This window comes from Hypomesus nipponensis, chromosome 6 (genome assembly GCF_054491055.1).
Source record: "Hypomesus nipponensis isolate SF chromosome 6, ASM5449105v1, whole genome shotgun sequence".
Lineage (NCBI taxonomy): Eukaryota > Metazoa > Chordata > Actinopteri > Osmeriformes > Osmeridae > Hypomesus > Hypomesus nipponensis.
Genome location: NC_140366.1, coordinates 20,440,162 through 20,455,255, shown reverse-complemented (window position 1 = coordinate 20,455,255; position 15,094 = coordinate 20,440,162). Strand labels below are relative to the sequence as shown.

At 45.7% G+C, this 15,094-nt stretch overlaps 1 protein-coding gene across 1 annotated transcript; it reads right to left on the bottom strand.

The window, feature by feature from the left end:
* Positions 1–2,876: 2,876 nt before the first annotated feature.
* Positions 2,877–5,379, bottom strand: pou3f2a (POU class 3 homeobox 2a). The gene has a single exon (XM_084700100.1). It carries the CDS (start codon positions 4,550–4,552, stop codon positions 3,209–3,211), a length of 1,344 nt encoding a protein of 447 aa, XP_084556226.1. The 5' UTR covers positions 4,553–5,379; the 3' UTR covers positions 2,877–3,208.
* Between the last annotated feature and the right edge of the window lie 9,715 nt (positions 5,380–15,094).

Sequence of the window (15,094 nt, the reverse complement as noted above, 5' to 3'; positions counted from 1 at the left end):
GACTCTTGAAAATTCTCAGCTCTTGAAAGTGCATAGATTAGCCTACTCCTTACGAGCATGTTCGGAACGAGCGTAAGAAATAACAAAGTTTTTTTGCTCGATCGTTGCTACGATCCATCGTTATCGGGAAGCACACCCCTGGTCTCTGGTAGAGAGTCTGGTTAGAGCAGAGACACACCTGGTCCTCCTCGACTTCAGGAGCTGCAAGTGTATGGTTGTCCAGCAGGTGGCAGTACAGGACTGTCGGCTCTCAGGCAGCCAGCAGACAGATCCTTATGACAGATGGATGATACAGTAGGACAAGGGCCTGGGTCTGGTCGCAACAATGCAGAAAATAATCAACCCAAATGATGCAAGATCAAAATATAAATATATATATATGTCTGTATACAATTAACATAACTTCCAAGAATTTCTATGACATTGTTAGAATATTTAGACATTGTGCTAACATTTATACATTTATTATACATATACATTTATGCTAAATAATTCATCTACTACATATCATCTGCTAAATGTATAACTGTAAATGTAATTATCATTGGACTAAGCACTGAACATTTTGTTGTTCAGTCTATTAGCAATTCCTGCTTAATTTAATTATGTTCTGGGGAACACAAACAGGTGGAATTTCAGAGCTGTAGGCCTAATGTTGAGAGAGGATTTCAGATTTAAAAACAATATGCAAACTGAGCGAGTTAAACACCTTAAGCGTGACAGCTGCATACCATTACGAAAGTTGGTCTACAAATCCTGTTCGTTTTTGACATTTTATTTTTAAAGTGAATTTAGAAACCATACAGACTTTTGCTTTCCTATTTCACCGAATTCAACAAGTATTCAATTGTACTTGAAATAGTTGGATCTGCCTTTTCAGTATAATTTATAATGAATTGTGAACAAAGAAATTACGTTCAAATAGCCATATAAACAATGTTCATCTTTGCAAAAATATTATTGGCAGGGAGATTGTGTAAAGACACAGTGTATTTCCCAAGACAATATTGTTGCAAATCAGTGGTAATACACACTTATCGGAAACCGCTCAAGGACATTTTTTTCAACCGAGACAGATTGATAAAATCCATAATTATAATGCAGGCTCGCGCGCCCAAGCCTATTGCCACACAGCATAGCGCGTGATAGTCACGACCCATTCGTCAAGCCAGCTCAATAAATAATGTGAGAAGAATACAAAAGTATTATATAGCAAAACAAATAGTTTTAATGACAAAAAGCATATATAAATTGTGCAATTGTTTTCTTTTCCCTAATCAGAGTCACAGTTGAGGTCAATACAGATTAGGCTATTTTGTAAAATCCTATTTCAGTTTGGGATTAAGAGCATTGTTCCGGGACATGCAAAATTTCACTTCAAATTATGAAATACTAAAATACCAGGAGGGCTACAAAGATAGCCTAATGTATTTTTCGTGTTTCATTGAAAATCACTCTTCAGACTAATTTGTATGTGCATATGTACCCAGAGATTTAAACCGCAATCAGAGTATCTAATCTTCAAATTTGCAAACGATGAGGGATGTGAATTTCTGAACGACTATAAATTATGGATTTTGAAAGAAAATAAGATCATATCTGTAGGCTACTAGATACGCCTAGACTACGTGTTAAGAAATTATGATCTCAGACTAATTGTGATCACCTGTAATTCGTGAGCCTGCCTGTTCAAATGTTTATCTTTTCCTTCCATGTTCAATCTTAAAATCCTTCATTTGGATGTAAGTTATTAATTCTTAATTATCAAGTCTTTTTCAATTCACTTCGAAATGCATCCTACAGAGTCCCATGATTCCAACTGCTACCAACGGGATCTTGCAGAGGTCCATTCAGGCCTACGATGGAACCTTGATCCGTTGTGTTTGACTGGCACTAGTGTTCGAACACGTTTGTGCTTTGGCACAGACTGACAGAAGGCATTCAACAAAACAAAACAAACAACAAACATACAAAGCGATACAAAAACTAATGAAGTTACATCCCACGAATATTGTTCTCAGTGAATGAATTCGTCATTAGATTCATTTGTGTCAGAGCTGGTAGCGTTATATTCCGTTATTTTCTTTTTAGGAAATGAAGGCAGAGAGGCCAAGGCTTGGCGTAACCTAGTCTACCGTCCTGCTCTTTCAGATCACAGCATTTATAAATATACAAATACAAACAAACTGTAAACAGGTGCGTGGATATTCTGTCAAATGTACACATGGGCACTAAATGAACCTTTAAAAATTATAGTTTTAGAAGCTTCACCCCAAAGCTACTTTAATTTGATTCTTCTTCTTATTCTTTTGTTATTATCATTAATAGGCGTAGCCTAATCCTAATTTTTTAAAATTCTTATCATAGGCCTGATATTATTATTGCTAGGCTACTAACAATTGTATGGCCTATGTTTCCTCTGAACGGGAAACATTCTAATATTTGTAGATTCATGATCTTTTGTTACATGATTTATTAGGCTACTTGGATGCACTCGCACAGCAGTGCAACCATATTCTAATTTGAATGTTTAACACTAGTGAAGAGTGACAGCTATATTGAGCGCCTAAAGTTCAGTAAATGAATGTCAAATGTTGTATGACAATTCATCTGCAAGTAGGCTAGGCTATATATTTCTATAGGCCTATAGGCCTAATATCCTTTCACATTTAAATGGTGACAATACAGCTGAACGATGTTACAGACTTGATAATAATAACATCACTAATGATGATAATAATAATATATGCTGGTGGTTGAAATGTCTTTTAGTCGGTAACAGGTGCAGCGGTTGTGGCGTATCCAGCTTCTGGTGTCAGACCCCTGTTGCTTTTGTTATGACTGAAAGATGGCGTTTATTTACCCAACGACGACTGCGACTTTTCATGCCTGCTTTTTTCCCTCGGGTATAGCTCGTGCACACACTAGCCTATACTGTCTTTTATTTATAACACATTCTGACTTCACCTCATGTCAACGATGTCCAGCCACGGTAGAATAGCCTACTGTGCTTTAGAGGGCGTTAAAAAAACCCATGCAGCCGCGGCCTCGGGTGCTGACTGCTCGCGTTCCAACTATTTCCACTGTGTTTGTAGGTTCTACATTAGCACTGGCTAACGTCCAATGCTAACTGGTCCGGCACAGAGAGACAAATGGGGGACATTCAACGCTCTTTAGGGGTCCATGTGTTTAGGATAATGGGTTCGGGTCATTGCACCGGAGTCTGGCCGCCGTGATGCGGGGGAGTGTCCCCATACATGTCCTCTCCTCCCTGTAACTGTCCTCCGGCTGGCGTCATTCGCTTCTCCTTCTGTCGCCTGTTACAGAACCAAACCCTCACAACCTCCTTCTCCAGCTGCAGGCTGTCCGCTATGGAGGTGATCTCCGCCGCGCCCGGTTTGGGGCATTTGAGGAAATGGCTTTCCAGAGCCCCCTTCACGCCCACCTCAATGGAGGTCCGCTTTTTCCTCTTTCTCCCCTGCGCCGCGATCTTATCCAGGCTTGTGGGACTCCCCGACGTGGAGTCTGCTTCCTCGAGCCACTTGTTCAGTAAGGGCTTGAGTTTGCACATGTTTTTGAAGCTTAGTTGCAGTGCCTCAAATCGACAGATTGTGGTCTGGGAAAACACGTTTCCATACAGAGTCCCGAGAGCCAACCCCACATCCGCCTGCGTGAAGCCCAGCTTGATGCGCCGCTGCTTAAACTGCTTGGCGAACTGCTCCAGGTCGTCTGAGGTCGGCGTGTCCTCGTCCGAATGGTCCGCGTGTCCCCCGTGCTGGTGGTGCGCGAGGGACTGCTGGTGGCCTCCGCCGTGCTCGCTCAGGTGCGGACTGTGGCTGTGGTGCTCCTCGTCCCGCAGGCCGTGATGATGCATCCCCTGCTCGCCCCCGACCAGACCGAACCCCGACTGGGAATACACCAGGCTCTGTCCGTCAGACGTCGCCATACCGGGAATATGCGTGGTGGCCGTGCTCGTTCGCCATGCCCTGGCGTCGTGGTGTGTCTGGTGCGCGAGGTGAGAGTGTCGCTGTTGTTGCTGCAGAGTAGCGGAATTCTGCAGCTCTTCGCGGTCACTGTTCTGCAGCACGGGCTTCACGTCCTGCTCTCCGAGGGGACTCGACGGCCAGGGCACCCCCTCACCGTGAGACAGAGCAGTTATCCACTGGTGCGCGTGGCTGAGCGGATGACCGCCGCCCGATAACGTGTAGTCGTTCTGGAGCAGGGTGTGCGCGTCCCTGTACACTGCCGCTTGCTGCATGCTCCCGGACTCCGAGTGCGGCGGAGGCGCGCTGCTGGGGCTAGAGAGGACGCTATAGTGGTTGGATGCTGCGGTCGCCATAACTCTTGGAACCGGAGTGATGGCTCCAGTTAAAAACGAGCAGCCTTTGACAGTAACTCTCCTCCGCCACGGGGCAACTAGGCGTCTCTCTCTATCTCCCGGGCGCTGGGCCAAGGGGACGCAGAGGCGCGCACCTGAGGTCCGCCTCGCTCCGCTCTTTATTGGCCAAGAACGGTTGACAGATGTGGTTACCCCTGACAGCACCCCGCTCATTGGTCACGGGAGATTCTATAGAACCCCCTATCACTCTCCCCAACAATACAGTCCCGCAGCACACTACAGAGCAGGGAGGAACGTGAGGCTGGACAAGGATCTGTGGACAGACATTTGCCTCTGTGCAGAAATAGGGGTCCCAGAAATACAGTCTTGCCAAAGTTTTATACATATGGTTCGAAGCAGTGGTTAATTACCGACAGGGAACCTGTTTTTAGAGGACGGTTGATGCGTAAAATGAATACCATGGCATAAGTCTGTCAATTGGGCATAAAACCACATCCATAATCTGACAAAACTGTCATCACTGGAAAAAAGAACGTTCAGTTGGCACTATCCAGGGTGTTAATGAATGAAAGCACCATAACTTTAGCTATATTGCGCTATTTCTCGGTGGGCATTGGCTTGATCTCGGGCAGATATATGGTGTCATGGACCCTCCAGCTGCCTCTCTCCCATCATGACGCTGTCCAAAGAGAGGAGCTGCATTTTCCCGGCCTCGTGCCCCGTTGCCATAGCGAGCGCAGTGAATGGAACAACAACGCCCACGTCACAGCTGCATTCGCCTCTCCTTTTCGATCTTTCCCAAAGAACCTATTCGTGCAGCTCGCTCGGCCGACGGGACAAATAAAGGGAGGCGAGCGGAGAGGGCACCTCGGGGCTAAAGGAGAAAACGGAGAAAGAATAGTCTTTCTTGCCGACTCGTGCACCCACGGTGCCCAGTGCAACTTGCATGTTGGGTAAACTTTGGGATACTGGCACGCGGAGGTTTTGTGGTGGGAATCTATTTTCAAAGTAATCTCATATTCTTATATCCCACAACCCCACGAGAGAAGGCTAAATACATTTAATTAAAAATGTGATTATCATTTAAATAAAAAATATGGCAAAACAATATTCATAGAAAGATGGATTTTTTTTCGAAATACATGAAAACGCTGTTTCTCTGAAGTAAAAGCAGAGTGCCTATTACTAAAGGTCTTCAGTTAAACACATTTACACATTTTTAAATGTTCTGCAAGACCCCTGTGATAACTAACCGTAATCTTGGCTATTAAGCCAGTGTGATAAGAAAGCTCACTGGTTAATCATAAGTGTCCTATAAGATGAACATGTGACCCAGAGGAGAAGATCATGTTAACATGAGAACTTCCATCAGCCACTAATCACAGCTCACTGAAACTGAGAAATGCACATTAAATAACATTGATTGATCAATCCAAAATACATTAAGTAAGTAATATATATATATAACTTAGTATATTTAGCTCAATATGTTTTCACAATAATAAATAAATCAAAGAGCAGAGAATTAGATCAAGTAGGATCGCAGGCATAAATTGACCCGTTTACTGAATCATGCGGATTGAAAGAACATTTGCGATGATTAGGGTCGCCAACATGTCGCCAGGGGCTCTGACTAGTCGTGTGTGGAGAGAGGCAAAACATATTACCCTAATGGACTAATATGCAAACTACAGGCTGGACAATTACCAGGCTTAATAACCCATCCACCATGCAAGTCCTGTCCTCACTACATGAAAGGGTTGCTGCTAATTCAGTCAGAAGACTAGTCTGCCATCAACATAGGTCACTGTTACACCCCAAGCCCGGTGTCTTTGGCTCTGACTTCAGAGGATTGAGAGTTAATGGTGGAGAATCTGAGCATTAGATTAACAGTAATTATATGTCGCGTGAACTGTAAAGATTCACTTTCAAACCAGGAAGCAGCCAGCCCTCCCGACCAGGAGTGTGTGTGTTTAAATGCATGTTCATGTGTGTGTGTGTGCGGCCATGCACATGTTGTGTGTGGAAGTTTTTTTCCGGTTGTCCTCCGACAGGGTGACCAGCACACAGCCCTCCCCTGTGGGAACCGTCCTGCAGGATGAGTGGGGCTGGGGGCTCCTTTATGCTGCCGGACACAGGGAGATAATGGCCTTCCCTCCACAGCTGGCCCACACAATCAAAGAGAGAGGGGCTTGGAGGATTCCAGCTTTAACCAGGCCATTGTGTGGACTAATTACATCTGAATGCAGGACCCCAAGAACTCACCTCCCCCCAAACTCAACCTGAAGAGAATACCCCAAACAACTTTTTAGAGAAGGAGACCAACACTGTCTCTCACACACGCACACACACACAAACACACAGACACACACACACACACACACACACACACACACACACACACACACACACACACACACACACACACTCACTCACTCACTCACTCACTCACAGACAGACACACAGACACACAGACACACTGACAAACACACACACTCACACACACACACCAGTGGGAATCTCTTCAAAGCACCTCGTCTCACTCACACGTGGCTCTCAGCATTAGATCAGATCTCAGGGAGCAGCACTAGAGAGAAGAGAGGAGGAGAGACTAGTAGCAGAAAAGGAGAAGAGGGGGGGAAGACGGGAGGGGAGAGGAGGAGAGGAAGAAAGAAGAGAGGAGCAGAGAAGAGAGGAGGGCTACAGGTGATCAGAGGTGGGTACCCCAACCAATGTAACCCCCCTCCCTCTTCTATCAGGGGTTCCCATTTGGAGGCGCCAGCAGTACAACGTAAATCTGGTGTTGTGTAAAACCATGACGGGTTATCAAATGCGATCTCTTTTGTTCTCATGTCATCTGCTCTGGATATTGTTATGGACAAAAGAGAGAGAGGTTCAGTCCATGGTAAACAGACTGGATCCCAGCTGTATAGTTCTTCATGTGTTCATGTGAGTCTTCCTCTTTCTCCTTCCTCTCAAGTGTTTCTTCCCTGAACCTTGTATGTGTATATCTGTGTGTGTGTGAGCATGAGTATGTGTGAGTGTGTGAGAGAGTGTGCATATGTGTGTATGTGAGGGTTTTGCGTATGTGTGTATGTATGTGTGTGAGTGTGTGAGTGTGAGTCAGGGTTAGGAGGTCTCGCTTGGCGCTCAGTTTAGCATTGATTTATTCTCTTTCTCCAATTTATTTCCCTCCGCCTGATCTGCCTCTGGGAGGACGACTGGAGGAGAAACGCCAACCCCAGTATCCATCCCCCCCTCTCTCCCTCTCTCCCCCCACTCTCTCTCCTTGTTAGCCCCTCTTTCTCCCTTTCCCCTCCCTCTCTCCATATCTCCTCTCTCTCTCTCTCTCTCTCTCTCTCTCTCTCTCTCTCTCTCTCTCTCTCTCTCTCTCTCTCTCTCTCTCTCTCTCTCTCTCTCCCTCTTAGCCACTCTCTCCCTCTCTCCCTGCCTCTCTCCCCCCTCTCTTACCCCCCCTCTCCCCCCTCTCCCCCCGCCTCTCTCTCTCTCTATCTCTCTAAATACACAGACATAAAATTACAGAAACACACACTCACTCCTCGAACCAGTTTTCTGTCAATCAAACAAACATCCTGTACATTTTCACAGGCATGGTGCAGCATACACACCTACATACTGAAGCTTACACCTATATACACACCTGCAGTATACACAAAAGCAACACTGTTAGACCAGGAGACTAGTGACACCAGGAGACTAGTGACACACCAGTAGACTCTAGTGACACCAGGAGACTAGTGACACCAGGAGACTCTAGTGACACCAGGAGACTAGTGACACACCAGGAGACTAGTCACACCAGGAGACTAGTGACACACCAGGACACTAGTGACACCAGGAGACTCTAGTGACACCAGGAGACTCTAGTGACACCAGGAGACTAGTGACACCAGGAGACTAGTGACACACCAGGGGAGTAGTGACACACCAGGAGACTCTAGTGACACCAGGAGACTAGTGACACACCAGGGACTAGTGACACCAGGAGACTAGTGACACCAGGAGACTCAAGTGACACCAGGAAACTAGTGACAAACCAGGAGAACTCACCTCCACATGTCAGCATGTCTTTACCTTGTCTTCATGTCCAGAACCCCCCTGGAGGGAGACTATCCTGCTGTCCCCCTTGGAGGTTTGAGTATGTGTGTGTATGTGTGTTTGTGTGTTTGAGTGAGTGTTTGTATGTGTGTGTGTCTATGTGTGTGTGGGTGTGTTTGAGTGAGTGTGTGTGTGTGTTTATGTGAATGGACACCTCTTGATGTCACCCCATCTGCCTCTGCTCACGTTTGGAAATCACTTGAAACCCACTCATGCTCTCCTGCATGAAGTAACTGTCCAGTAGAGGAGCTTTGAAACAGAGGTGAGTGTGTATGCGTGTGTGCATGTGTGTGTGTGTGTAAGAGCCGTTAAACCTACTTGAAAGCCAGCCCCCTCCCCCACCTGCCCTGATCGATAGTTGGGGGCCAAGAGCAGGATTAAACCAGGGCTAAATCTAGTCCAATCAATACTGATGGCCCAGCCCTGGGTTAAGAACAGGAGTAAATCTTGGCAGATCAATACGGCTAGTAACACTCGGGCCCCTGTCACAGACATACCTTCAGCTAGCCTCACACATATCCAGCTATCAGTGACCAGTCCTGCTAGAGGGAGCTAACCCTAACACCACCGATCTCCAACTCTGAGCAGCATAAAAACTCAAAAACATTCAGTATGTTTTGATTGGACATTGGAATGACGTTCAACATTGTTTAATGTGTTGTTATAAATAAAGGGTCAATAATATTTTGTAGATATTTTATTATGATAACCTTGTTTATCCAACATCTCTCTTCCCTTTGACCCCTCCCTTCACTCTCTCCCCTCCCCTCTTTCTCCCCTCCCCTCTCTCTCATTGTGGGGGAGGGATGAGGGTTTGTTTCATTCAGAGAACCACTTACTTGCATCTCTTTTGATTCATGCCCCCCCTCCGCCCTCTACCCCCTTCACACACACATACCTCAACCCTCTACTTCCCTTACTCACACACAGACACAGAACCCAACACAACCATACACACACACACACACACACCCTGACTCATATTGGAAGGACAGACAATGTCAAAAATCACACTATAACAATCACATGTTTTAGATTCTCTATATTATAGACCATATTATAAATTATTGGTCTTCATTCCCAGTATACTGGGAAAAGGCTGTAAATACTTATTCCCAGTATATTTAGATGTGTAGTTGAATATTTTTTATAACCTTTTGGAGTGTCATGATTGTGGTCCAAAATAAAATTTAAAAACAGCAAATACTGTGCATCCGAAAAGTATTCACAACACTTTACTTTTTCCACATGTTGTTATGGTACAACCGTATTACAAAATTTATTTATTTTTCAAAAAATTCTACACACAATACCCCATAATGAGTGATTTTTTTTTTTGTTATCGTTGTTTTTGTTATTAAAAATAAAAAACGACATCACATGTATATACGTCAGCCTTTTCTATGACACTCAGGGCCTCATTTACTAACAGGATTGCGCCCATATCAGGCATTAAAAAGCGGGTAAAGACATAAAACCGTATTTACAAAGGCAGCGCACTTGAGTAAAAACGCAGATTACCGCTGCTGGGAGGGTGTAAGGGAAAGTGGGTGTGTGCCGCAAAGAGATGGGAGGAGAGGTGTATTTCTTCCTTCTAACATGTTAATGTTACCTGTAACTTAACCAATGTAACTTAACCCAAATTTTTATCGCCTGTTCGCTGAACCTTCTTTTTCTTTACCTCGAATCACCCATGGTGGCAGTAAAATGCGATTTCTCCCGTCATTCAACGGCACTCTAATTAACACTAAAGGGCAGAGTAAACCGCTGATTTACATTTACATTACATTTATTCATTTAGTTTTTATCCAAAGCACTTTTATCCAAAGCGACTTCCAAGAGAGAGCTTTACAAAGTGCATAGGTCACTGATCATAACAACAAGAGAACCCCAAAAACATTGCGGGTAGCCAAAGCAAGAAGCACACATTGTGAACAACCAAAATAAATGCCAAAGGGAAGAACCATAAGAGTATGTAGTTAAACAAGTTACAATTAAACAATCGCTATAAGTGCAAGTGTACCTGTAGAAAAGCAAGCAAAAGTAAAACATATTTCACAGCGAGTACAACAATTTAAATCAGTTACCACCAACCAACAAGAGCAACAAGTCTACAAGCAAGAGTCATTGTGATCCCAGAGGAAAGTAACATTGGGACAAGCAAACCATTCCTAAGTACCGTTGTACTCCCGGAATAAGTGCGTCTTGAGCCTTTTCTTGAAGGCGGGGAGACAGCCAGTGTCTCTGATGGAGGTGGGGAGTTGATTCCACCACTGGGGGGCCGGACAGGAGAAGAGCTTGTGTTGGGCGGTGGGACCACCAGGCGGTTGTCTGAAGAAGACCGTAGGTGGCGGGTGGGGGTGTAAGGCTGCAGGAGAGACGCCCCTCCGTAAAAAAAAATGACATTGTACACACAAGAACGTTTACAAATTTGTTTCTGTTTACATGAACCCGCATTAATACGCCCCCAGCGCCCTCATAACTATGCCAAACCTGAAGGCAGCAGTGTAACGTGAAGGATAAATCCATGCAAATCCATCAGAATTCTCAAAATCAACAACAACTACGAATAACATGATCAACTTCCTTTACCTTTCAGGCGCAAGGTTCATTTGTTTGACTGATTCACAAATAAATGTAACGCGATGCACAAATGCATTTCGTGATTCACAAATGTAACGCAATTAACAAATAAATTACCCCATTACATTACTACAAACAGGACGCTCACATGACGTGATGCATTTTTTGTCGTATACTATAACGTTGGAGAACCTAAAACTCTGTTTAACGTGGTGCACACGTGTAACGGTTGTGAACCTGTGAAACTCACTCCTCAGGTATGTAATGGGCTACCCGCATCAACGAATAGCTAGCTTTTCTTTGGTGTAACTGGTAGTGTTCGCGCTTGGCAAGTCAGAGGTCGTGCGTTTGAGCCCAGCGAGTGGCGATCGTCGCCTTGTAGTGACGGAGCGTGGCCACGTCTGTTACATACCGTCACACACGCAAACACAAAAACTGAGTTTTCAGAAATCTCTACTCTGGCCAGAGTTTTTAGAAATGATCGATTTCCGTGATAAAACCTCAGTTTCCGTGTACATGAAAGGCCAAACCGCATGAAAATATATGCGTTTTTCCTTTGTGTAAACAGGGCCTAAGCTGTGGTCACAATGTTAGTAAATGAGGCCCTCAATATTGATCTCAGGTGCATCCTGTTTCCACTGATCATCCTTGAGATGTTTCTGCAACATGATTGGAGTCCACCTGTGGTAAATTCAATTTTTACAATTGATTGGACATGATTTGTAAATGCACACACCTGTGTCTATAATGTTCCACAGTTGACAGTGCATGTCAGAGCACCAACCAAGCCATAAAGTCCAAGGAATTGCCTCCGAGACAGGATTGTATCGACACACAGATCTGGGGAAGGGTAAAGAAAAATACCTTCCGGATGCACTGTATAATAAAAAGAACTTCTGAACAACGTTACCTACCCTGACTTTAAATTAGTTTAAAATTAAGAGGTGATGATGTGAGTACTCTGTGTGCACGTGTGTGTATGCATCATTCAGTAACTTATTTGAAGTGCAACATACAATGCGTGTTGACTAGTGTGTCAGGGTTAGGGCTAGGGTTAGTGTGTAAACCAGCGAGCCGTATTCTGTATCGGCGACAATGGGGGAAGAGTATTCTGGTTAAGCGCATACAGGTAGAAACATGCAGCCTCATTTGTTACGCTCGCAAACTTCTCACTCTCAAACTTCTCACTCGCAAAAAATGAAGCTTAGCACAAGTTAAATCAGGCAATACCAAACTCCGCACGCTCGGGCCATACATGTTATGTCTCACTGCTCATTCCCCCCGCTACGCACGCTCTCTCCTTTCCCTTTACCCCAATGCCCGGGTGGTCATCTGGATTCTATCAGTTAGTACAGTGACCTCCCTCCGCCACTAGCTCATTATACAGGGGGATCAGATAGCAAAGCGGTTAGGGAATCGGGCTATTAATCAGAAGGTTGTTCGTTCGGATCCTGGTCATGCCAAATTACGTTGGTGTCCTTGTGCAAGGCACTTTACCATACCTGTCTTGGGGGGAATGTCCCAGTACTTACTGTAAGTAATGTCTCTAAATGAAGTAGTGTCTCTAAATGAAGAGCCAACCAGCTGTGAGAGCCTGGTGCTGCAGACGAAGTGCCAGAACAGTCAAATTATTAGGAGAAAGCATCTCTGTAGTCAAATAAATCAAATTTATTTTGTCAAAGAAACTAGCTGAATTAATGACCCATACCTTGAGACGGTTCCCACACTCTCGGACTACCGAGGAAGGCCAACGAGGCGGATCACTTCTTCTGATAAGTATCAACCCATTCATATTTATATTATATTCTACCTAGAACTTATTCATAGCTAGTATGTGTTTCCTTAGCATTCCTGTTCATTACACTACCCATAGACGTAGATATGTCACAAAGTATATATGGTCAACTTCTAACCTTAGCTACCTATCCAGATCTTTTCCACCTGCCCTCTCTCTTTCATTAGGGCTCTGGAACTGCCAGTCTACTGTGAACAAGGCAGACTTCATCCCGGCGTTATCATCCCATGCTTCTCTTCATGCCCTTGCGCTGACAGAGACGTGGATCTGCCCAGAGAACACTGCAACTCCAGCTGCTCTCTCCATCAACCACTCCTTCACTCACTCACCCTGCTCAACCTGGCGGGGTGGTGGGACAGGGTTGCTTCTTTCCCCACATATTAAATACACATCCACACCACTCTCTGTTACCGCCAAATCATTTGAACACCATTATGTGATGTTAACTGATCCTAACAAAGCATGCTTAATTGTTCTTTATCGCCCACCAGGACCGCTAGCTGACTTTGTGGAAGAGCTGGACATGCTCCTCAGCGTCTTCCTAGATGATGGAACTCCCCTGATAGTCCTTGTGGACTTCAATATCCACCTCCAAGGAACGCAGGCTGCCGATTTCGTCTCTCTCCTGACCTCCTTCGACCTGACGCTGCTGACCACACCGGCGACCCACAAGGCAGGCAAACAGCTAGACCTTATCCTGACACGTAACTGTATCACTGACTTAACCTCTGAAACCCCACTGCACATTTCTGATCACTACTTTATCCAATTCTCTGTCTCTCTCCCTCCAACTCCTCCTACCTCCCCTCCCCTCGTAACTTTCCGGCGCAATCTCCTCTCCCTATCCCCCTCCCATTTCTCCTCTATTGTAACATCCTCCCTCCAACCCACTGACGAGTTCTCGTCCCACCCCACTAACACTGCCACAGACACCTTGTTAACCACTTTAACAGCATCACTTGACTCTCTCTGTCCCCTGTCAACCAGGCCTGCATAATCTTCTCCCTCCTGCCCGTGGCTTACGGATGTTATTCGTGAAGAACGGTCCACCCTTCGAGCAGCTGAGAGGAGATGGCGCAAGTCCAAAGACGGTCTGGACCTTGATAAGCATCACTCCCTCCTTAAATCCTTCTCTTCTCACATAACTGGTGCTAAAACCCTCTACTTTCTGAACAAAATTAACTCCACTTCAAACCCCCACGAACCTTTCTCTACCACCCTTCTTAACCCACCTCCCCCCCCCTCCAACCTGACAGCAGACGTCTTCTCCTCCTTCTTTGAGAAAAAAGTCTATGACATGAGCAGTCGGTTCCCTAAACCCACCTTTCCTACTCCCTCACCCTCCATGACTGACCCAACTAAATGTCTAAACTCTTTCTCTCCCCTGTCCGAGTCAGAGCTCTATAACCTCATTCTCTCTCATCGCCCCACCTCCTGCCCCCTTGATCCTGTCCCCTCCCCTCTCTTTCAAACCATCTCCCCCTCCATCATAACTTTTCTGATCCATGTCCTAAACTCCTCTCTTACCTCTGGCACCTTCCCCTCTGCCTTCAAACATGCAGAGTTACCCCCCTACTCAAAAAACCCTCCCTTAACCCTGCTGTCCTCCAGAACTACAGACCGGTATCACTGTTACCCTTCTTTTCTAAAACAATTGAATGTGCTGTATCTAACCAACTGTCTAACTTTCTCTCTCAGAACAACCTGCTTGCTCCCAACCAATCGGGCTTCAAGACCGGCCACTCCACAGAGACTGCCCTCCTTTCAGTCACCACTGCCCTGCAGTCTGCCAGAGCGGCTTCGAGGTAATCCGTCATCATTCTGCTGGACCTTTCTGCAGCGTTTGATACAGTTAACCACCAGATCCTGCTCTACAGACTCTCTGAGATGGGCATCACTGGCACTGCACTACCTGTAGGGAAGATCCTACCAGGTCTCATGGAGAGGCAAACTGTCAGACCCTCGCCAGCTCTCCACTGGTGTCCCACAGGGCTCCGTTCTTGGACCCCTCCTCTTCTCTCTGTACACCACCTCACTTGGACCAATCATCACCTCCCATGGCTTCACCTACCACTTGCTACGCTGACGACACGCAGCGGTACCTGTCGTTCCCCCGACCGATCCGGGGATCTCAGCTAGGATTGAGGCCTGCATCGCAGACATCTCCGCCTGGATGACCGAGCACCACCTCCAGCTGAACCTCGCCAAAACAGAACTTCTCATCATCCTGGCCAAACCCTCCATGTCCCACGACCTCT

Coding starts and splice junctions, on each gene's coding strand:
- pou3f2a (XM_084700100.1), bottom strand. CDS start 4,552: ATGAGCGGGGTGCTGTCAGGGGTAACCACATCTGTCAACCGTTCTTGG.